At 35.5% G+C, this 25,003-nt stretch overlaps 1 protein-coding gene across 1 annotated transcript in view; it reads right to left on the bottom strand.

Moving 5' to 3' along the window:
- The window catches only part of SLC41A2 (solute carrier family 41 member 2), a 59,809-nt gene that overhangs the window by 26,385 nt on the left and 8,421 nt on the right, over positions 1-25,003 (bottom strand). The window contains exons 2-8 of the mRNA XM_069859537.1: positions 23,092-23,835; positions 20,326-20,433; positions 14,334-14,405; positions 13,315-13,459; positions 11,326-11,472; positions 1,437-1,584; positions 802-881 (exon numbers count right to left, since the gene is read on the bottom strand). Of these exons, the coding sequence (XP_069715638.1) occupies positions 802-881; positions 1,437-1,584; positions 11,326-11,472; positions 13,315-13,459; positions 14,334-14,405; positions 20,326-20,433; positions 23,092-23,646 (1,255 nt within the window). The 5' untranslated portion in view covers positions 23,647-23,835. The remainder of the gene's footprint in view (positions 1-801; positions 882-1,436; positions 1,585-11,325; positions 11,473-13,314; positions 13,460-14,333; positions 14,406-20,325; positions 20,434-23,091; positions 23,836-25,003) is intronic.

Raw genomic sequence — 25,003 nt, forward strand, 5'->3', positions numbered from 1 at the left:
GTAACTGGATAAATGGTTTCAAAATCAACAATACATAAAAGTGCAAAATAATGTAAGAAATCAAATGGAGAAGTATTGAAGGGGAAAAGAATAGCTGTGCAGAAATATAGTGGGAACAGATCTGGAGATTATAATCATCGCAAACTAAATATGTATCAACCCTGTGGTCCTATAGGGAAAAAAAAACATTTCCAGACTGCATCAGTCTAATAAGATACTAACTGTTCTTATAGAATTTGCCTTGTTGTTATCATTAGAAGACAGAACTCTTCACTTAAGGACCAAATTTTCACAAATACACACCTGGAAAGTCCATACCAAGCATGAGAAACAACACAGTTTTCTTGAGAAATCTATTTACTTGCCTGTAGCATCCACATAAGTTCTTAAAACTACGTACATTACACATAAATATCAATTTACTGGAAATTGTCCTTTTCATAAGAAAATACTTTAAAATAAAATTTTACCTACACTTTCCTCAGCCATAACCTTTTCAATACAGTATTTGATCATTTAGTATTTGAATACAGTACTTCAATATTTACACTTTCAGTTTCTTAATACGTACTTTGGGTTCCTACTTCTCACACTCTCTATCATGTTTTAATGGTTGTAGTAAATAAGATCAGGAAGCACTCCTTAAGTGTTTAAAGAAACAACTGTTGACATCAAAATCAAAACTTGAAATTAATACACCAGAACTTAATTGGCATAACAGAAATGTCCTGTAATAGACTTTTCTCAAACCAAGATATATGAATTGATATATAGTAGCGCGTAATCCTGTCAGGTTCTTACCATTAATTACTGGGGTATAAACAACAATTCCAACTAAGTTAGGATCAGATACAGTTGTGTCCAGAATAAGGCCACCAATACTGAAAAACAAAGCGCAGTATTTAGAATAAGTCAAGAAGTTAGATTAATCAGTATTTAAAAACATTTTTAGCAATCTGTCCTGGAACGTCTTCAAGCCACAATTTTCTTCTGAATGAGTTTTATCCACCACCTTTACCTTGTTCTCAGCTACAGACTCACATCGCTACAGTTATTTATATAAATAAATATAAAATTTGACTTATATATATAAATAAATATATAAAAATTGACTTATTGTATAACAAAGACCATAGAATTTCAGCCAATCACTCCACTTTTAAGATTTATGGTTTTCATTTAACTAAATAATCTCTTAGATCTGCGTGCAGTCTTGACTGCAGGAGATAAATAGCTCACTGTTTCCTTCAATACAGCACACCTTTGCTCAGTCATTGCCATAGGCTACTGCTGCTTCCCCTACTCATTCCCACCTGTGACTTAACTCTGCATTCTAAAGGCTCCTTAAATGTTTCTTTAAAGAATAGTCAAGGGTTAAACAAGATATTGAGAGATACAAGGTGACTATCAAGATGAAAGAAGACAAATAGACTTACCTGCTTATTACCATGGCAGTTATAACAGGCTCCCATCCTGAGTGGAGAACAGTTCTGGTAGCTGGGTGTTTAGCAGCTATGACAATCCCCATTGGAGTCAGAGCCAAAAAAAAGGCACCAACCAAAGGAGATACATAGTAATATGTCTCTAAAATCATAATAATACAGGAAAAATATGTTTTACGTTCAAGACATTCTTCTAAGTTTTTCCTAATTTAGAGCTCTAAAATAAATTATAATCTACATCTTGTAACTGAGGAATTTTAATAGTCATTACCACTACTGTACCTAAAGTTTCAACTGCTGCACTAAACAATATGGTTAACATCTGCCATCTGTGCTCACTGTCTCCCATCTTCTCAAGGACAGATCTATTTGTGCAAAGCAGGAACTCTGAAGAGGGTTTTTTTATGGTGCTTTATGATAAAAATGCAGTAAAGATGTGGAATATAAAACACTGTTTTGTTACAAATCTACTAATAAAAATAAATGGCATATATTGAAAATGCATTTTGTTTGTTTATACACAAATTACTAGCATATGTACACCCCTTTCTTTCCAAACCACAGATAACATGGTAATCTTCCCAGAAACAGCATATCTAAAATGATGCAAGCACAATGTTTAATATTGAGACATTTATATCAGAAGCTCAGTTGTTTTATAACCAATCTGAGCCTGAAAATTCACAGCCACAACTCTGCTGCTTGCACCTATCCGTCAGAACTGCATCATATTTCAAAGGAACAAAACGGCAAACACCAGTGAGTACCATCATAATGCTGAATTACTAAGATAAAACAGCTGCTTCCACAGAAAGAACACTATTTTTTTTTTCAGATTACTTGGCTATATAGTTCTATCCACACAGATGCTATTACAGTGATACAAGACTTCCTAATTCAACAGTGAAGCAAATAATAGAAAATTTAACCTAATAGCATATATATATATATATAAACTACACAAACATTCCGCTTTTTCATACATTTAGTTTTATGAGAAATGTGGTAATGCATTACATGTTAAATACATTTTTTTCTACACTTTCAGCATTTGGACAAGTAGTAATGCAAAATACCTTTTAAACTAACTGAAGTAGTTAATGTAGAACACACAAACACTTGACTGAAGAAGACTGTTCAGTATATAAAAATATATTCTTACCCATGTATTATGGCTTAAATAGAAAGGCTGAAAAGTCAAGCAATTACTGCTTTGATTTATCTTGGTGGAGCTAAAATCACTCATGGAAGTATTGCTGTAGTGTTTTTAGAAGTTACTATCCTCTGCACTGACTGGTAACAATCTCTGCAGCAGAGCCAGCAGAAAAGATAGTAAATACTTTTCACTGGGTAAGCTAAAAGTAGAAAGCTATTCAAATGAGAATGAGACAAAGCCCAAAAGAGAAATAATTTTTTCCCTTCCTTTTCAAGCATTCTACAGTATATTATCTCTTTCTTCCTTTGTGGCGCCTTTTTTTCCTCCTTTCTCTGCTTCCTGTGAACTTAAGAGTTGGGCCTAATGTAAAGAGTTCTTACTCAAAAGAGCATACACAATACACGATTCCTATATTATTCCTTTATTTGATAATTATAGTTTTGGTTTACCAAACTTAATAAAAAAGACAAAAATGTGCTGAGGCAAAGTTCTTGAACTACTTTTGCCCAGGTAAACACATCTTTCCCTTCACTTGCAACGAAGAATGATGCCTATGTGCACTAAAATTGGAGAGGCATCATTCATTCTACATCTATTTATTTAAAATTCTGAAAGTTCCCTGCTTTTCCCCTCTCTTTTTTTTCCCAAGACATAAATCATGCTGTATTCCTGCTACATTTTCTTTCTCTTCCTGTCTGTTCCTCTCATATGAAACCAAGGTGAGGCTTTAGCACGTACCAGCTGCCAAATAACTGCTTTAAAGGTCAGACTCAGAGAACTGCTCTAATATAGCATATTTAGTAAAATATAAAAGAGCACAAAATAAGTTCCAAGTCTTTGCCACATTTTTGAGAGGTTGGTAGCTTTATTAAAAGGTGAAGTCTGCTAGTCAGCAGAGATCCTCTGTCACAAAAACAAACACTGAGTGGCAAAACACAGATTCAATGATGAGTATTACCCTAATTAATCACTAATTTTTGAAATTCTTTCACTTATACATCAACAATCAGCTGACTGTATTCTTTATTACAGGACTTCTACCAACACGGGAAAGGAAATTAAAGTTCAAAAAAGTATACCTTTTACAATAATTTCTTTTTTGATCCCACAAAAACTTAAATGACTTGTTAGAATGTGTTCATGAAAAAGGGGGAAGTATTTAACTATCTGCACCAGTCTTCGAGCTTGGAGACCTTGTACAAGAATGTAGTCCAAGAATTACAAAGAACACTAAAAATAAGTAAAGTATATCATATAATTCCTTTCTTCTGGAGAAAAAGGGAAAAAGCACACACAGATAAAACTGAAATCAGTCCAGCAAATAAACAGTTGTTACTAACCAAGAATTATTTAATAGGTAACTTCTAAATAAATAATAATTATGTAAAATATAAAATATATACACACATCATCTTGCCACAGATATGTTTTGTAAGACGTTTAAAAATAACAGAAAAAAATATGAGAAGACAGTCTTACTAGTGTACAATGATTCATGAATTATAACAAAAATAAATATAATCTATATCTGCAGTGCAACAGGACCATTTCAGAAGCCGGCAAGCAGCCAGAAGCAAGGGCTGATTTACAAATCTTAGAAAACATGACTAACCCATGGCTGGTTATCAAACCTGTCACTAGTTGAATTCAATGTATTATAAGTTATCTAATGGTAGTTACAGGAAAAAAAGGAAATATGAATCCCTAACATGACACAAGCTGTCATTTTTACAGCAAACTAAGCAAAAGTTAGACGAACTTTCAAGAGGGTGAAGCAATAAAACCGAAGTACATAGTGATATAAAAGACAGTGACATCAACAAAAAAAATGCAGCCACAGGGTTTTTTACACACTAACTTAGGGCTTGTCAAGACTACTCAGCAATGGTTTAGCTTCATTCCTCTGAGTCGACAGCAAGTGAAGGAGTTAATGTTTTTGGCCTTTTGTTCAGCATTTTAGGATGCATAAATGTCTTAATTTCACCACGGCAAAAAGGATGCAGAAAACTTACAAAACAGGTTTTTACCCAAGTCCTTTAAATGGGGATGGACACAACTGGATTATAAAAGTCACCTGATTGTTGCACTATTGTCCTGTTTCTTCTTGAAAAGAACAAAAGGACTGAGGGATCTCCAAGGACAGAGCACAGCCAGAACTTAGATTCTTTTTTTGAAAAAAAAATCTTCTGTTATGATAATATGCTAGCGCTTTATTGGGATTCTCTGTTCTAAAGTGCTAGTGGCAATGATAAAAAAACAAATAAATAGGCCGCCAATCATCCCCATGCTGCTAAACAAGGAGGAAATCAGTCATATATATTAATCTGTTCATGATTTAGACCAGATAACTGAAATTCACCCTGCACAGGTTTTTTAAAGCAAAGATGATTTTAAAATTAAGGTAAGACATCTGTTCCTTACCAGAACTCCAAATTCTGAGTTGGATCTGGGTTTATTAAGTTTATATTAAAAACCGTCTGTCTATTAAGTTTAATTTAAAACAGAACTACAGAAGCAACTAATAGTTTGAAATCATATTACCAAATCTGTTACAAGTGAGCAATGAGAGACTCCAGTTACCCACAGGACCAGTGGAACTACTCAGCTCCAGTCTAGCTCTCGGGAACAGAATGCAGGACTTCTATTCTTTTCTTTTTTTTCTAAGGGAGGCTCTGTTCGTAGAACACCTTACTATAATCATCTGACCTTGAGATGCATTTTCTAAAGAAGGATGGGCCATCTTCCTCTTTGTATTTAATTCTCAGAAGTAAACGTATCCTGTAATAGCTGGAGAATGGGAAGAGGGAATAAATAACTCCTCTTCTAGGGCTCACTTGACTCCATTTTCGATAGATTTATAGCAGGTAGCATACATAGGAAAAGGAACCTCACTCAATCTGGCTCTGCTCTAGTATTTGTACCATCTCACAGTGGAAGATCAACTCCTAAAAGCTCTCATCTCTTCAATGAACTTCTGACTACGACCTTAAACTAAAGAGGAAGAAATGAATAGGAAAGAAAAGTTCTCAACCAAGCCCTTACAGATCTTCATTTACTTTAAGCCCTCATCCCTATAGTAAACAGTAATATAAATCAATCTTCTAGCTGGGAGAACTCATATGCTTGATGATTTCCTCTTTGTGCGGGGTATCTATTGTGACACACTGTTCAGTGCAGTGCTGCTGAAAACAATGAAACCCCTAGCACATGTTAAAAGGAACCGGAAATTCAAAGTAACTGGTAGGAACCTGAAAATAATAATGTGAATCACCTAATTTGTCTTCTCAAGCCAGACCCAACATGCAGGAGAGATAAATGCATGTATTTAAGCCACGTTCTGTGAGGAAAAAAAGGAAAACTTTAAATGAAGTCCTAGATCATTACTGACAAATGACAAGCAACGTGGACCTCTACATTTAACATACTGGGTATTCCTATTGCAGAGCATTCCCTGTTTTCTGATCGGGGAACCAGAGCTGGTCCCAGCGACAAGCCTGGGGAGCCCTCTAGTGCTTTCCCCAGCCGTTTAAACAACGATTCTATTAAAGGAATTGTTAAGGCAGAAAGAACTGTTACCCTTTACTAGTTAAATTCCTATGTTTGATGGCTTTGCCATTATTTTTAAAACACTCACATGAACTTCTAAGAAATTATATATATGATGGTGGCCACACAAGATATTTCATTTGGCCTTAGCCTAGGTGAAAATTGTACAGTCCTTTTTCCTCTGCCTCTTCTTTTCATGCCATGAAGCATCAAACCTCAGACTGGGCACAGATGTACAGCTCTGACAGACAAGCATAAAGCTTGTACATGAATAATTTCCTCCCTCCAGTCTTGTTATCTGGAAACAACTCTCCCCATGCAGACAGCAGCCAGGAGCTTACACTTTCGTTTCAGTACATTTGAGTAGTTAGGCTAATAAATCATAGAGGAAAACAGTTAATTCAGAATATAGTTCAGAGGTGAACCCCATCTGCTTCATTACTAGCCCATAAATTGTGGGTTTCTTTATAAGACTCCCATTGTGCTTGCTATTCTAGCACTAAGAAAGCAGGGAAACAACAGAAAGAACATAAGAACATCTGTGCTGAGTGAAGCCAAAGGTCTTATCTAGTACAGTATCCCATGTGTATGGTCAACAGTTTAGGCTTGTGGAAAGAAGAAAATGGCAAGTTTAGAGTGACACTTCTTTCAGTGTGCTCTGCCAGCAGCAGCTGCTGTTTGCCTCAGGGATTCATCACACAAGTTTCTGTCTGCATCTATCTGTTCAAATACCCCTCAATGGATTCCTCTCTAATTAATTTATTCAAATAGTTTTCTAAAATCGCTTTGGCCCTCCTTAATACATCACGGCAGTAAGTTCCACATGCCAATCATGTATCATGTAAAAAAGTTTCTTTAACTGTTTTTTAACCTGTTGCCTAATCTAATAATTTTCTGAATGCCTCTTCCGTGCTATCCACAACTTTATATACACCTCCGGAGCTGAAGTTACTCCATAGTTCTGTTCCTTGTTACTATTTCACAGTTCAAATGCATGCACCTTGGAAACCACACATTTCCAATGGCTTTGTGGTATGTTCTTACTTTAGAAAGACTGTTTCCAAAGAGAAAGAAATGCAAAGACATTGCAATAAAATATCAGGAGCAGAAGCAGCATTTTAGCAATAGATATTGGGAGCAACTCTTAGAATCGTACTTGAGCACATTAGTCCTTGCCCCTACACATGTAGGGTGTCTGCTTTTCAGCTGCAGAGGCTGACTACAATGTGAGTGTCCACGACAACTGTAAAAGTAGCAAATTATCAGTTCAATGCAGCCCCACTTCTTTTTCTATTCCTCTGAGGTACATTAGGCTAGCTGTAACTAGAGACGTAAATTTCTGGAAACATGCAAAAGGAAAAAAAAAAAAGTACAAATATCTTTCTCCATCTCTGTTTTGTGGTGGAGAGGTTTTCATTTGGGTTTTTTAAATTTAAAAAATAGAAACAAAACAAAAAGGAGAAACGAAAATATTAGTAGTAATTAGACACTCCCTTTAAAAGAAACAGACTATCTGTAATTTATATAAAGCATAGTAAACAGTACTAGATATAGTAAAAAAATAATATGTTGTTTATTTACAAATGACAAATGTAATGACTATTAAAATTCAGCAACCATTAAAATGCCAGCACATGTAACTAAGTTTTGCCAGTGGCCACAATTAAACGAAGGTGGAAAGGAGTAGAGGAAGCTGTTTAAAAACAGTAAGATTCTATCAATGATTTGCTGTCTTTGAGTCATATGGGTTCAACTTAAGCAATTACATAGAGGACGTTATAATGTGAATACATAAGAAACTAATATTTGTAGGGAAAACATTCAGGAAGCAAATGAAAAATCACAGGATATTCATTACAATGTAGTTTATAAAACAAAACTTAAAAAAAACAAAATTATGTTTGTCCTATAAGGCATAAATTTCTAAAAAACTTCATTTGAAATACTTACTAATTAACATTTAAAGCCTTAAGTCTAGCATAAATTATTTCAAATCAGACACAGTCCTGACTAGAATAAATTTTAATCATAACCCTAGCCCCAAATCTAATTTCAGTGTTAACCCAAATTTGACAACATCTTCCAACTCCACTCCTACCTCGATAGCTAGTGCATACCAACAATCCTAGTTAACTCTATTCTAGCTAACTCATTTTCATCTAGCTGGTATTCAGTCTTCCCTAGCACTTCGCTGACTTCCATAAACCCTGACTTTGAACTGAATTCCCATCAAATGTATAAATTGTTGGGACCTGAAAACTGTTTTAAGCAGAATAACCCAATGTTACAGTCTACTAAGACTTTTGGGCACTGCAGTAAAACTAGATAAACAGTCTCTACTGAGCTAAAGTCTAATTATTATCCCAGTCCTAGCATTAGCTAGAGACACCAGTTTTCATGAGAACAGAGGCTTCCTCTCTGTTCACAGAATCACAGAATAACCAGGTTGGAAGAGACCCACCGGATCATCGAGTCCAACCGTTCCTATCAAACACTAAACCATGCCCCTCAGCACCTCGTCCACCCGTGCCTTAAACACCTCCAGGGAAGGGGACTCAACCACCTCCCTGGGCAGCCTGTTCCAGTGCCCAATGACCCTTTCTGTAAAGAATTTTTTCCTAACGTCCAGCCTGAACCTCCCCTGGCGGAGCTTGAGGCCATTCCCTCTTGTCCTGTCCCCTGTCACTTGGAAGAAGAGGCCAGCACCCTCCTCTCTACAACCTCGTTTCAGGTAGTTGTAGAGAGCAATAAGGTCACCCCTCAGCCTCCTCTTCTCCAGGCTAAACAACCCCAGCTCTCTCAGCCGCTCCTCATAAGGCCTGTTCTCCAGCCCCCTCACCAGCTTTGTTGCTCTTCTCTGGACTCGTTCCAGAGCCTCAACATCCTTCTTGTGGTGAGGGGCCCAGAACTGAACACAGTATTCGAGGAGCGGTCTCACCAGTGCCGAGTACAGAGGGAGAATAACCTCCCTGGACCTGCTGGTCACGCCGTTTCTGATACAAGCGTTTCTGATTTCTTCTCATCAGGAGAAAAGGAAGATTAAAAAAATCTTTACTAATTCTCATTTCACTGTATGAACCTCCTTAAAAGAGGTATGAACCTCCTTAAAAGAAGTGTCCAAAGGAAGAATTTGAGAAATAAATTATTAGAATAATATGATGTATTTAAATATAGTTAAGAATTAAACAATATAATTTAAGCTTTTGCCAAAATATAGAAATGGCAGTATTGCACACTGATACATTTATGCTGACATCACAACAACACTCATAAAGAAAATCAAATACTGAAAATATTAAATCAACATTTGTAAACTAAGAAACAAAGTGGCAAGTCACACCAAAGTAGCTTGAATCCTTTCAGGTACCTTTTCTGACTGACGTTGTAACACTTACAGACAATAGCTCAAGTTTTTACATGAACAGGCCTTAATAGAGAGCACAGACATAACAAATATATGTTCATTAACATGTCTGGTAAAACAGTTATGAAAACCACAAAATTTGGCCTGTGGTATACTATAATATAATTGTCTGCAATTACATCTTTCAAAACACAACATACTTTAAATATTTTCTATGGACGGAGTCCATTGCATCAATAATTTAATAGTGTATATTGTTTAAAACATCCTTCTCCTGTCAGAAAATGCTTTCACACTTTTTGTTTCTTCATGAAGGAGAAGAAAAAGGAAGAAAAAGACTGATTTTTGAGTTTCTCATTCTCATTTTCCAAGCTCACATCTCCTTTGTGTAATCAAGCATTTCATTACATTAGCTCCTATCTGGTCACACTTCTAATAATAATAATGAAAAGCATATTCATTTTTAGCAGACATTGTGATGATGGACCTTCTTCAATGGTCTGGTCCTTTAAGAGAGTAGGATTTAGACATTACAGGTCTGAGAAAACAGAAAAACAGCTTCAAAGGGCCTATAGAAACATGCAGATAACTACTAGAAGAGAAGAATTGCAGACTGAAAAATATAAGTAATTCATAAGAAAATTACTTTGTAGATGTTTATGTGTAATTCACGTGTTCATAGCTATTAGTGGGAAAATAAGCAAAAAAGTAAAAACCTGTCATCAAGAAACCAGACAGGATTAGATCATTGCCCTCTACAGTCAGTAGTCAGTTAAAGCCTCTCCTTTGCTTAGCTGTTCAGAGTGGTTATATTTTTTCCAGCTTTTTTGAATAAAGCTGTAGCTAAATTAGCAGACTAATGTTTGAAATATCAGATTTGTAAGACAAAACAAACCAAAGAAAACAGAAGAGAGTAGGGCCATTATTTGGAGAAGCTGGAAGTGGTTATTTCATTTACTGAAAAGCAGACAGAAATGTAAGTAAAATTAAGCACAGGCACAGGGAACCGGGGGAGACATGGAAGTGTCCCACCACGATGGAAACGAGATAGGAAAGAGATGAGGAAACTGGTAATGGAAGCTGGAGCAGGGAATATGAGAAAACAAGGAGGTATCGCAAAGGGAGCTGGAAAGCACTCAGAAGGACTCAGAAGGAAACTCACAGTAGTCTTTGTGTAAATCATTTAAAAGTCATAGCAACCACAAAGCACAAATCTAAAATTGGGCTTCACTTTGAACATGTACTTGTAGACGTGCCGTTTTACTCAAAGTACTTCAATAATCACTATTTTGATTTCTGGGCATAGCTGCAACTCAAGATATATTTGAATATTGTCTAAACCCACAATGTAACAAAAAAAAAATTCTCAAAGCAGAACGCCTTTCCCAGCAGCTGATCAAGATACTCAGTTCAATTCCTTCCCCTTAGTGCAAGGAGAGAACACAAGTGCTCTGGGAAGCAAATATTTGATTTAGCAGTGGGCATTAAAGAAAACTTGGATGAGACAGCTCCCCTCCTCCACGAGAATAGCAGAGCAAATCCAACAGCTACAGTTTCTGATTCACATGTAGATCGACTGTGATACTCTGAGAGTTTTTCAGATAGGTCTAGTTTCTGCCAAGACTGTGGTTAGTGACTTGTATCATCTTAAAAAAAGATCATGGCATAATGTTGCAACCCAAGATTTATCATTCAATTGTATAAATGTTTACAAAAACCTCACTCTGTTTCTAAACTTCCCCCTCTCTGCCTTCTCCCCAGTCTCCTAACCCAAAAGATTTCCCTAGGGAGACATATACACATAGAAACTTACTTACCAAGGCAAGTATAAAGACCCTGACTTATCCAAGCTAGTATAGCAAGAGTGATAAGATCTCCAAAACTTGCTGCTATTGGAGTGGCAACATTGTCAGGATTAATACCAGTCTTCTTAGATCCAACAATAACTCCAACCATTATTATTCCTAGAATTCACAAAGAAGACATTACAGTAACCACATCTAGTGTTGTAAAGTCTACAGAAATTCCAAGATAGTGGCACTTTCAAGCTTGATAAATAAGAAGTCAGTGCTTTTGTCCTGGGATGATTGTTCTTCCCACCTGACTGATGTCTGCATTTTTAAGTTGTATCTATTTCTAAAAATGAGATTATATATTTAAAAAAATACAGTAAGTGAGCACACAAAAAGAGATGAAGAACCATCTGTAGAACAAACTGTATTGATTATCATTAGAATTAGCACTACTGAAATTGTAAGTCATCCTTTTTTGTAAATCTTTTCCTGAAGAAAAAATATGCAGTGTACTATTTCTATATCCCATCAGCTTTAGCTGACTGAAATTTAAATTATAGTGAGCCGAAAACAACATAAGTTTAAATACTTTGGCATCTGACTTGGTGTAAGATTTCCAGTCATGGCCTTAGCACCAGAAGTCAAGAAGCTACAGTATAAATTAAAACTAGGCAACATATAAAAATGTTACTCACTATACAGCTAAAACATTTTAAATTGAAGATGTTGTTTTCTACATTTTTTATTTTTCTGTAAACAGCAACACTAACTTTTTGAGAGGTGTTTCCCTGGAGAATGCCAATAGCTACTAAAAATAAAATTCACATTGTTATTAAGTCTTCTTTGGCAGACCTCGAGTAATTTCCCTCTCATCATATAACACATGTAAGAGTTTCAATTGTGTATACTATCCTTTAAGGTTTTTTTTAAAAACTGGTATTTTATTTTTCATGTATTTTAGCAATATTAAGTATTGTAGGCTACACTAGGAGTTAACTTTCAGAGAAACTGCGTAAAGAGTTACAATGCGTTAAATTATCAAAAGAAAGAGCTGGAATGATCCTGTGGTTCATGGTACTTCAAAAGCACCTGTTTCACATGTAGGAGAATGAAGTTTAGAAGTAATTTTCTCTGCTGGCCCATTACCAGATAACAACAAAAGTTTCTCCTCATGTCCAAATTATACACAAGGACTGGAAAAAAACACGTTCATATCCTCCAGTTTTCTTGCTGCTTTTAATTCTGCACATGATCAAACTCAGTGGCTTTGTAGTAAGTAAAAAAAATGATTTGCTTTTAATTCTGTGTAAAACGTAACGATTTTATAATTTTCACATAAGTAAATATCAAATCAGTAAAAAAAGACAGTTAAACTTTTTACTTGACTTGCTGTTCTTGAGACTACTGACTATGTATTTTCATTAAGAATACATCACAAGTAATTTTTTTCCCCTTTCACGTCCATTAAGTACTGCCTTTTATGGTTAAATGTTTCCTGACCATTGGGAAGAGATGATTAAATTCATCGTGCCACATGGCTCCAGACAGACATCGGCACCGTTTGTAGAGGGGGACTTGAACTTGGCCCAGACTCTTCATATAACAAGTCAATTTGTTCACTTCATGTAAAAAGCAGAGCAGAAACTAAGATATAAGCAGCACGGGCAACCAGGAAGTTTGGATTCAGCTGAGCTAACATGTGGGCATATTTCAGCTTAATTACAAGTAAGTTCTACATGTTCAGTACGAACAGTATATTTTGTACATTAATGAACATAGAAAGCAGGGAGGGGAAGTTCTCCATCATATTAGGTAAAATCTAAAAAATGTACTTTTTGTTTTAGATATGCTTGTGAGGTCATGCAAATCAAACCTTTAAAAAATTATAATGTTATGTTTCAGGTGTATTATACCTTACTAGATTTAATTTTTTAAAGAATAGCAACATAATATACATTCAGCACCAACAGAAAACCAAATAACAGTAAAAAGCAATATATATACTCCTTTTACCTTGTAAAAGAGATGCAATGAAGGCAGTTGCAACACTGCTAGAACATAGAAGGAGTGAATGATCAAAATGGTATTTGCCCTCTGGAATCCAGCCCAATATAACTGCTGCCACTGCTGCCAGAAAGCCAACTACTGTTGCCTGAACCTCGAAAAGAAAAGGAAGGTGAACAGTTCTTAAAACTGATAGACTTAAGGGGAATAGAGAACCATTTTCTGTGATTCTTTCTTCCTGTGTACATTTACTTGCCAGGTGTAAAGGGAGAATGCTTACTCATTTTGTAGAGACAATGATAACCTTGGACAATCAAGAATAAAAATCTTATGACAGCAGAAAAGGTCTTACCAATATTTCAGTGACTCAAGAATAACAAAAGTAAAACCAGGGAAAAGCGCTAAGATTTACCAGGAGCCAAAACTGAAAGACTGAAATAGGGTTGTAAGCCACTTAAAACAGTGAAATCACAGGATAAACACTTCACCTCTTCTTTGAGCATGTTGTACTATAATATATGAACATTAAGCAGATCTTAATCTGAAGAAATAGTTGCTTCAGAGAACAAACACTTCTTTCCTCAGATGATACAGTTTTTTTTAAATATTGTTTATTATCCAAAAGTTCTCTCACATACTTCCTTCAAACATTTAATCCAATGCAAATACAGTACTGAAAACATTTGAGACATCAAATTGAAAAGGTTTCACCAAATCTGAAATTTTTCTCTAATCATCTTCAGATCCTCCCTCATAAAAAATTAAAAAGGAAATACCCTTGGTACTGCAACAAGGAATACTATACTTATTCTTCTGATAAATATAAGCTCATGTTGTTTTAGAGAAACACTACACTGCTCAAAAAAAATACCAGTCATGCAAACATCATATGTTAAGTATGAGCCAGTGTAGTAGAGCTACTTTCCCACTAGCACTGTCCATCTCCATACTTAGCAATGCTTGTGATGGGTTTTTTCAATAACTTCACTAACTTACAAGAGTTAATCAAATAAGTCCATTACATTTACCTGTTTTAAGGCCAAATTTCCAATTATTAGGTTCCATTTCTCAATGGGAGAATCCATTTTTCCAATATTTACCTGTCAAAATTACAAAATAATTTCAGACATTTGGGTTGAAAACCATATTACTTGAAAATTCTCTAACAAAGCAGAAACTCACAAATAATTCAATTCATACAAAAAAGAAGAGACATTTTGAAAGCAAGTTAAAAACAAAGCTATACTTTTTCAAATCAAGCACTGCTGTTGATTTTAAACTGAACTTAGAGCATCCATTAGCTAAACTTGATGCAGTTTTAAGTAGTAAGTTGTTTAATATAGCTTACTGTGCAACATACACTAGCCACCTTACACTCGAGCAATGCCCAAGCACCACCAGTGATTAGATCAGTGGCTGGAAGGGAAACTTATCAGTGTTCAGTCACTTCTTTGAACTTGTTTCTATGGCCCTTAAGTTTTATGAGCCAATAGAAAAATGTGTAGATACACCTGTGTGTGGACACGCACACTCTCATGCAAGTGTGTTAATTGACTGCAATGAAACTACCTGCATAGAGGAACTGCAAGTACTTACAGAAGATCAGAAACCACATCTAATACTAGCTAGTATTCTATCTTTTCATTTACACAATTAATTTATACATAAAGACTTATTATGCTGTAAATGATGTAAGACCATTCCTAAGACAGTAGCTGAAAAGACAGCAAAAAAAATTATACTAAGAAATGAAAAAAACACATCCACAGTCTTTTACAGTGTATTTCCTACTTATTTTTTTGAGTTAGAGACAAAGCCTGAAGAACAGTACGGAACACTGCAATATGACTATATTTAAAATAACCTCCATTTAGAGGTAACAACAATTTTTCTACATGTCGAACATAAATTTTAGTGGCAATTTTTTCCACAGAATACTACTTTATAAGACAATATACTTCCTTCCAGTTGGCTTTACTTCCATTTCTTCTCCACTTTGTTCCATTTTGTGATGGTAGTGATTTGCGAGGAACAAAGTATTAAAATAAAAGTTAACTTAGAAACACAGAAACACAATATGACATTTTATCTCAATCTACACTATAAATATTTTAAAGTGGTCAAAATATAGTCAAAGTTCTGCAAATACATACATTAAATTTAAATATTACAACAATATTTAAGAAAGCGCAGATAAGAATCTCTTTGCATCTTTCTTAAATATCATTGTAAAATGAATGAAATGTCAGGCTATGAAAAACTACACTCTTTTCCTCCTTTGAAAAATTTTTTTAAATGTATCAAAAAAACCCCAACTTTAAAACACTAATCTTGCAAAATGCTTAATCCAGCCTAGGAGTGAGCTGCTGCCAAATGGCATAGTTCTACTTTCCCCTATTATAAGCTACACGTTCACATTTTCTTTCTTGAACCAGAACTACCAGCTCTGTGAATGAGTTCATAGCAACATAAATAATTTACTTGCTAGTTTGACTGAAAATGTTTTTTTGGGGGGAGCACACAGGGGTTATCTTCTACAAAATTAGCTGACCCACCACATGCAACCATGTAACCACGCATGAATGCTCTTAGGGCTTAGAAGGGGAAAAAAAAGAGCAGGATAACTCCTTTCAGCTGCAGATTTCTGTAAAGTAAAATCAAGTTTATTTTGATACTGTGGAATAGATAGATCTAAACAAAAAGTTTGTAACACACAGTCAAAACTAGAGTCTGCATAAATTTACAGGAATGACTGGATGAGTGCTGTTTTGGTGTTCTGGGTTCTTTTTTTTACTTCCTCTTACCAAAAAAAGAAGAAGGAAGAGGGAGAAAAGGCAATGGTGTGAATCGAGACAATAAGAGTGACTCAAAGTACAGAACAAACTTGAAGAATACAAAACACACAATAAATACCATGTTTGAACAGGCGGTTGGCCCAAGTACACCTCACACAGTCACACCAGGACAGTGGAGTGGGGGAGGAAGAATGGTTTACATTAACACTAACACCAAAGAGATATACGAGCTATGCCATGAGGTAGATTAAAATCACAGTCTTGAGACATATTTAGTGATATGACTGATTCTAAAGTGGATTGGAAATTGTGAGAGACCAGTAACACACAGCCAAAACAGGCATTCAGGCAACAAGATGAATGAAGGTGATCAGGCAAAACTAAACAGATACTGGAAAACCGAAGCTTACTTCGAAGGCATTACTTTTTGGCTGACTACATAATTACAATGGAGTAAAGATAATCAGTTTACAGCCCCAAGAGCATAGACATATCTACTAATTCAGATGCAATTATATGTTAACAGGCCAAGAAAGGTATGAATTAGCTCCAAAGCTGAACTCATATTATAATAGAAATTTCTTCTTCAAAGGTAAAGCTATTCACAGGGCACAGCCTTGCACTTACCATAAAGATAGTATCTGGTGGGGAGCCAGATACTGCAAATTTAGGTCAGAGAAAGGAAGATTAATTACATAACTGCCTCCAAACAACAATTTAGATATGCCCTAAATTAATATAATCCTACAGTTTTCACTTAGAATGAGGCCAACAGGACCAAAGATTAGATGCCTAAAGAGAGTAGGTGTCAATGAAACCACTGTGAAGAGTGCAAAGGTCAGAAAAACTGCTTTCATAGAGGTCTGAAAGTACTAGCCTGTAATCTCAGGTCCAGCAGGAAGCCTTTTGATTAAACTCCCCAGTAAGGAATAATACTATATAACATACATATGTCTTTAAAATCTGGGGGAAAGAGAGTAACCAAGGCAACTGTCACAGAGTTTAAATTGTATCTGGCAACTAAACCCAAGCTGTCACCTGTAAGAACAGGTTTCCATAGTTTTTTGTTCTGTTTTTGTATTTTAACTAACAATCAGAAACACTGCTGAGTCCTTGTGTATTTGTTTTTGCGGTAGCACGTGGGGCAAGGGCATGTGGCTGGCTATCCACCAGCTCACAGAGCTGTGACCATTGCAACTGGTTTTGAGCATGAAAAAAGATACATAAGAGAGAGCTGGATGGTTCTTTGCAAGATAAAGGCCATTTTTTCTGGTATTTCTTATATAAAAAAATAAACACAATCTTGTCAGCATTATCTTGGTAATGAATGACCTATACTATTTTTTCATACCATATTGTTCTTTTAAACCTCCACTGTGTTGTGCGCATGTGCATATATATACACACTTTGTAACACTTACTGTTGAGCTCTTCACCACCCCTGGCAAAGAAGGGGATGCTCACTGGACCATGATAAACCTCTACCTCCTCCCTGTGAAGGATGCCCAGTGAACTTACAATATGACTAAGGAAATCCCAGAAAGTATTCCAATCACTTGTGTAACTTAGTCCAGGGTCTGTCGTGATTCTTGAAGAAAACAGGTCATACAACTAAAATAGAGGCATTAGAAAACAAACAAGTAACAATCTCCCCACACCCACACACAAGTCTGTCAGTGCAAAGCTGGGAAGTAGCTCAGCGGCAGTGGTGCTGTGACTGTGACTTTGGGCAAGGCCAAAGAAACTGGAGCTCCCACAGACCACATCACACTGTCTGAAGGAATGTACATTTCAGTGACCTCTTTGTAACTAGTTAATCAATCTTCATGGTGGAAGGATGTGAACAAAGCTAGCTAACACAAATTGGCCAAGACAGACAAATGACAGTTTCTGGTACTGGGGAGGAAGCCTTCCTGGCATGCTTGAATGAAAACCCTTGAAGCATCAGATGATTTATGTCTTGGTGAGTCTTAGTAACAGTCATAAGTGGCACTGGCAACACTCCTCAAACTAAGCACCTTCAGAATGAGCTGTTGCTTGAGTCTTAATAGGAGCTTGGGCTTCTAAATGGACTAACCAGCTCTGAAAAATCACATTTGAGACATTTCCAGATCATGTTATCACACTGTTAATGAGATACTCCTTAAGAATGCTCGTTTGGGCTGAAGGGGAGTGACCTGAACCTCATGATGACAGCTTTCACTAACCATTGAACATGCAGTCAGTGTTGTGGAAACTAGTACCCTTTTTCTGTGTGTGTGAGAGGGGGGATCAACTCCTTGACTTCTGATAACAGCCAATGGATAATATGAACCAAGGTCAGGATTCCCAGTGCAGAAAAAGGGTCTGCGTGACCCTTTTCCAAATGTTCCCTGAGAGCTGCAAGGTTCACAAATGAGATTGCATTGGTGAGAATGGAGAAATCAGCCACTGGTTGGCCCAGAGAAGTGGTTCTGGAGTCATGATCTGGCAAAGGTCATAAGCTCAATTATGACAAAGAACTGAAGATCCCATTAACTGAAGCAGGAGTTGCGAAGCTGATTCTGACACTTTGCTTTTAAGCCTTCAGTAAGGCACTGGTAGATCTTGGACTTGGTGTATTTTTCACTATGCAGTACAAGCACTTTCAGTCCTCAGGCCACAATCCCTACCAGTCAGGAAAATTGATGTCACAGGTCAACACACACACCAAAAAAAAAAAAAAAAAAGGCATAAGACAATAGTATTCATGCTTGATAGTAAAGACAGTAAGATTTAAACACAAAATAGAGTTAAGAAACAGCAAGAATACTCAGAAAAGTAACAGCATTAAAATCAAACACAAAACAAGACTGAACAGCTAAGGCTGTCATTGGCAAAGACACAAAACCTGTCAATCCTCACATATGAAAGAATGGCTATGGGGCAAAAGTAATCAGTTTCTATAATGGATATGACACAAACAAACCTTCATAGGACTGCTAAGGCTATGTCCATCATGGTGTGCATTTGGGCAATAACTCCATATAATATAGCAAAGCAATTTATTAATGACAAAGAAATGGGAGACCTTGTCAATACAAAGCATTGTAACATTGTACAAAACCTGGACGACCTTGAGGAATACAGCAATAAAAACAGATGAAATTCAACAGCAGAAATGCAAGGTAATGCACTTATGGACTAATAATATTTCTGCCAGAAGATGAAGCGATAGCTGGAAATGACACAAAAGGAGAAATACTAGGACATAGTCATAGATCACAAAGTGAGTGGGAGGTCTAAATCAGACACTCCTAGGAAAATAAGTACATAGAATCATAGATATTCATAGAATCATAGAATCAAATCTAGAAAGTTTCAAAAGAAATTTTTGAGAGAAATAGGGAAGTGCTATTCTACGCAGCCACAGTAAGGTCTCATCTGGAGTTTTATATACCTTTGATCAAACATTTTCTAGAAAGATTCATTCAAACAGGAGCAGGCAGAGAGTGAGGGCTTTGCTGGAGAAGGGAAAAATTATGTTACAAAGGAGAAACACTGCATTAGGCAGAGATAACCAGTTCAGGTACCAGAAACAATTTAGCCATGTTATTAGAACATCCAGTTCACTATAGTTATTCACACACACGCACATGAGAGATATGGTAAGGCAGTCTGGCTTGCTTAGGCTAGAAAAGAAGGAATGGAACATTCCCTTAATTGCAGAACTATAACAAATATGTAAGAAAGAAGACATAGATAAAGCATGGTTATGCTACCTTACGGTGTTGACAAACACAAGAAAATAAGCAGACACAACAAAAAAAGGAATAAAATTATTTAGCCAGAAAGCTACAAAACAGTTTCTTACAGTTTGATGTTAGCAAGGCTTTATTTTTGTGCCACACAAGTGGTCTTTACAAAAATGCATTCAAAATGTATACATTTTGTTAGCCTATTCAAACCCCATCTAGGCCAAAGAGATCTGTCAACATTACAGAACACACATGTAAATCTCAAAAAAACTACTTTATCTGTTCTGGATGATGACTCAGAAGAGAATGAAGAAATAAAGATTTTATGTGTGGAGATTAGAAGAGGGTCACTTTTTTATCTTTGCCAATTTAATAACAAATTTAAAGAGTGCCCGTAACAGTCAGATTAAGCTGTAAACATAAAAAGTTTGTGTTCCAAAGATTTGGTTTCCTTTTAAAATATTTACAACATATATCTAAAGAGTGAAGGGGAAAAGAAAGTTACTTACAGCAGTTGACAGCCGGGATGCCAAAGTCATTTCCAAATTTCCTTTGAGACCAAGAAGTGCAGGAACCAAGATAAAAACTTCAGTAACATTCTTGAACACATCCCAATGCTACATAAAGGACACAGTGGGAAACATTCAGTTGAAAAAATCTCTTTACACCATCCACAAAGTATTATAAAAATTCTGTAGCTTATAATTTAAGCCTCCAAAAGAAAAAATCCACCATCTTTTTATACTAGACTTAGAAGTCTAAAGCCCAAACTGTTATCTGTCTAGATAAAACAGATTTATGACTGCATATTACTACTTCAAAGATGACAATACCAAAAGTAAGACATACAAAACTTGGCCTTAAAATAAACCTAGTTAAAAAAAGATGTCATTAATTTGAAGTCCTTTTTTTTTCATTACTTTAAAATAGTACCAGGTGCTAAGACAGCTCTTGAATTCTGTTCTTAATTTACAATAATATTTTCATCTTTTCACTTCCAGCTGTGTAGAAATCTCACGTAAAAATAGGAAGGAATTAGTTGTCAAATGAACAAAGGCTGTAAGAGAAAAAAAGCTTCTCTATTCTTTTACTTCTTAAGTAGGAAATTTAGAAGAGCACAGTTTTCCAAGCCCCAGATTTTATAAAGCAAAGACAAACTCTCCCATGATTCTTTGTGCACTGAGTTCTCATCACAGAAATTATGTACAACTTTGTGTGCCTGCTAATCCATGTATTTAATTTGTAATCATTTAACAACTATAATAAACTAATAAAACTGCAAATTGTCTTTGCATTCACAGATTTGCAATCATTTAAATTATTATTTTTAATTAAAATAAAAGGATTCAATTCTGAAATGTGAACAAGATCAGAGAATTTCCCCTATGTGAAGTTAGACATAGATTTACGACTGGGAAAGAATAGCCATCAAATGATTTATAAAAAACAAGCTTAGAATGCTTTTTGGCTTTTAAATTTTCATTTTCAAAACACATTCTGTCACATTTCAAAATCCTGCTTTACTGACATCACAGTTTAATACCTAGTTTAAGGTGAAAAAAGGTAGTACTGATGCTAGCTACTGATTTTTGCCTTTGTGTCACATATCTTTCATTCATGATGCACTGGACTGAGAAACTAATCATGATTATAAGCAATTTGGAAAGAAAAATCAAGATATATTTCAGTCCAGGTTAAAAAACAGCTATACAAATGCTTACATTCCCTTAAGGGAAGGAAGGCAAGGTGAAAGATTTGGTTAGAAGTCAGTAGTGGTAGTAGACACAACTGACTCTTTTGGCTGATTATTACTCTGTATCATGAATTAAATCACATATTAACAGGGTACAAACAAAGCATCTGTACAAAGAATAATTGGTAAGATGTGAATGAACAAACCACAAGACGGGTATAAAACAGTGCAAGGAAGCAGTAAAGTTTGCATGTCAAGTTTTATTTTCCTTTTTCTTGATAAATAAGTATCTTTTCATTGCAATTGATTGAAGTCCAATCTTCCTTTACAGTCTCGTGATTTTGAGTTACAAAGACAGTCATGTCTTGATCCTCTTTAAATTAACTTTGTAAACCCTCAAGTGTAGCCAAAGAAAACCGTAAAGCTGAATGAAACAAAGCAAAACTAAAAAAAAAAAAAAAAGAGTAACTTATCTACTGTCTTTCCAGTTGAATATTGTGGTTATTTCAATTTTTTTCAATATATTTTTGTGAAATTCTTCATACAGGAAGAAAGAATCCATGAGGTTTGTATTTATAAGAAATTCATGAGTTTTAATGAACAGAAATTAGGTAGGAAATAGAAGTAAGTATAGCCTTCAAAATGCAAAGAGAAGGCAAGAAAATAAGCTAGTCCAATAAGTCTTTCTTAACAGAATTTTCTTAATTTATCACTGAACAGAGAATTATTTCACAGGTAAGTGTTACTTTTTACTCCACTGAAATGTTGTTGATATCTACAACCGTGTTAAGGTAGAAATCAGTCCTAAAAATGTTCCGTACCAGTGGGATTTTTGTGATATGATACTCCAAAACAGGTTTTAAAAATATTATTAAACTCAAGTCTTAAAATTCAGAGAAAGTTCTGTTTTATGTTAGTCCTGAATAGCTATCAACAGTTAATTTTGCTACCACAAACCGAGATAAGCTGGCTTACTGGCTTTACTGGACCTACTACAATTACATTTCAAGGTGGATGTGACTTTGCAGCCCTGCTCACATCCCTGATGTTTGTAATGCAAAGCATTCAGTATACCTAGTGCTTTATAAAAAAGTCACTTACATAAATGGAATACTCAGAAAAGCTCTACATCACTTCACATTAATTTCATATAATATACGAATGTCATGCATATTTTCATAAACCAAAATATTATGGACCAAAACTACACAGTATATCAGAAATCGCTAAACTTGAAGCACATAAGGGGATCCTAATTCTAATTCTTCTAATCTTTAAGTTTCTGTGTACGGCGGCATCGTAGTTAATTAGAACTCCTCCTACGCATATATTTATTAGTGTCAACAGAATTCTGAATGATTACTATATTTCTAATCTTCTAATCTTCTAAGCTATCTAGACTTCTAATAAGACTTGAATGACACCAAATTAAACACTGGAACTGTTTAAGATGAGGCTTTGGGAAAAGGAGTTCATAGGAGCACAACTGGGCACAGACCTAATTATTTCTCAATATTGCAGACTTACAGTTATAAACCACAAAGACTACATATTAAAAAAAGCTTTCAAAGCAAATACCAACCTGTACAATATCCAAAACCATGCCAGCAGAAACAGTTCCAAATCCTGCTAGCAAAAAAGGTACAAGTATCTGTAATGCCATAATACTACTAGATTCCTTGGGTTGTTTTCTACTTCCTTCCACAATGATATCTTCATTACCGTCACTAGATAGATTGTCTTCCTGCAACATGGCATCTGTTTCTGAAGTGTCCACTCCATCACAGTAATTATAACTGGTAAAATCATCATATTTAGGGCTACAGCTAGATGGGCTGTGTCCATTACTACCATGCAAAAGTGGTTCTGAGAAGTGATGGTACTCTGTGTGCTGTTCAGACCTAACATTAAAATTATGTCCTGCTGGTTGTAATCCATCTTGCCAAACACCGTTCACTTTTGTGTGTTTTTCATCCTGGTTTATTTGGTAAGCAACAGGAACCATACTCAAAAGCAGCCTCAAAAATTTATCAGACTGAATTGTATTAAGATTTATAGTCCAGTTTACAAACCCTTCTCTGTCATGAACTTTGCTATTTGTTTTGGAGACAGCAGATCTGCCTTTACAGTTAGTCATAGTGCTACAGAAGTACAGGTCGAAAAGCACTTTGTTCTTCAGATGTCAGTGAAGAAATATTGCAGATGAGTCATCAAGTGCCACGCTTGATGATTTTAAAACAGATAAACCAAAATGATTATTTTTTGCATGAAAAAATGTTTTTTCATTAATCTCAGACCTTCAACAATTCCATAAGCAAGACTGGATCTGCAAAAAAAAAGAAAAAAAAAGAAAGTATGTATTCAAGCTTTAAAATACTTTAACTCTACAAATGACACAAGTTACTGGTTTAAATGTTCAGATCGCCCAGTATCTTTCCAAAGGAAGTATTTGTAGAAATGCCAACCTCCTCCAATGTTCAACTGCCTAAGTTGAAAGAAATCAGTAGGTAAAAAGGGAAAGCTGGTCAGTGAGGGAGATTCACAAACCAGCATGCTTCCAGTGAAAGAAAACGACAGCAGTGTGGACTGTAAGCAACATGAATTGGTGAAGGCCTAGCAGGTTTTTTTTTTCAAAGTCCAGGACATCAAAGCTTTCAGGTAGACACTGTGTGTAGCCCTAGACTCTCCAGTGGCCTTGAAAGCAGTAAGTCTCTAGAGAAATGTATTTCTACAAGTTCCAAGGATGTGGACTCTATGATAATGGCAATGAGCATGGAAAAAAATAAGGAAAAGCATGCTAACTTTCAAAACACTATCAGAGGTGGTATGCCCAAAACAACATTCTGGGTGGCAAAGGCTTTATGCGTTGACAGTCCCTGCCTTCCATCCCCATAAAAGGATGACAAACCAATATCGATATTTAAAATTCAAATGCATTCTTATTCAAAAGCATAGTAACCAAATTTTCTCTGAAGCACGCATAAAAATTATGTTAAATATAAAGAGGTACAACATACATAATAAAATTAGACATTTTTCATAAAATACTACAATATCAAGGAAACGATACAGTAATGAAATTCAGATCAATTAGTCTAAAACAGTTTAAATTAGTCTAATTTAAAAATAATCCTGCAATACTGAATTCATAAATATAGTATATTAAAAATTATTTAAAATTATAAAAGTGTTGAAAGTTAGGATAATTAAAACAAAGATATTAAAAACTTGGTTTTAAATTAATTTTGCATGAGGTGTAGGTTGCAGATATTTCCTTAAAGACAGTTTATTCTGATGTCTAGCAACTGTTGTCTGAAAACTCAAGACATTCGGACAGTGTGCAATAAGCCAGTAAATACATCATCGAGAGAGACATTGTTTTATTCAGGTTTGCACAAATCCCAGGTGGCTGAAGGTTTACATGTAATTATAATAAGTGCCGAGCCATTCTTTGCACATTCTTCGCATGTGCCAGGGGGCTCTCTAGGGGCACT

This window comes from Phaenicophaeus curvirostris, chromosome 1, assembly GCF_032191515.1.
Source record: "Phaenicophaeus curvirostris isolate KB17595 chromosome 1, BPBGC_Pcur_1.0, whole genome shotgun sequence".
In the NCBI taxonomy this organism is placed as follows: domain Eukaryota; kingdom Metazoa; phylum Chordata; class Aves; order Cuculiformes; family Cuculidae; genus Phaenicophaeus; species Phaenicophaeus curvirostris.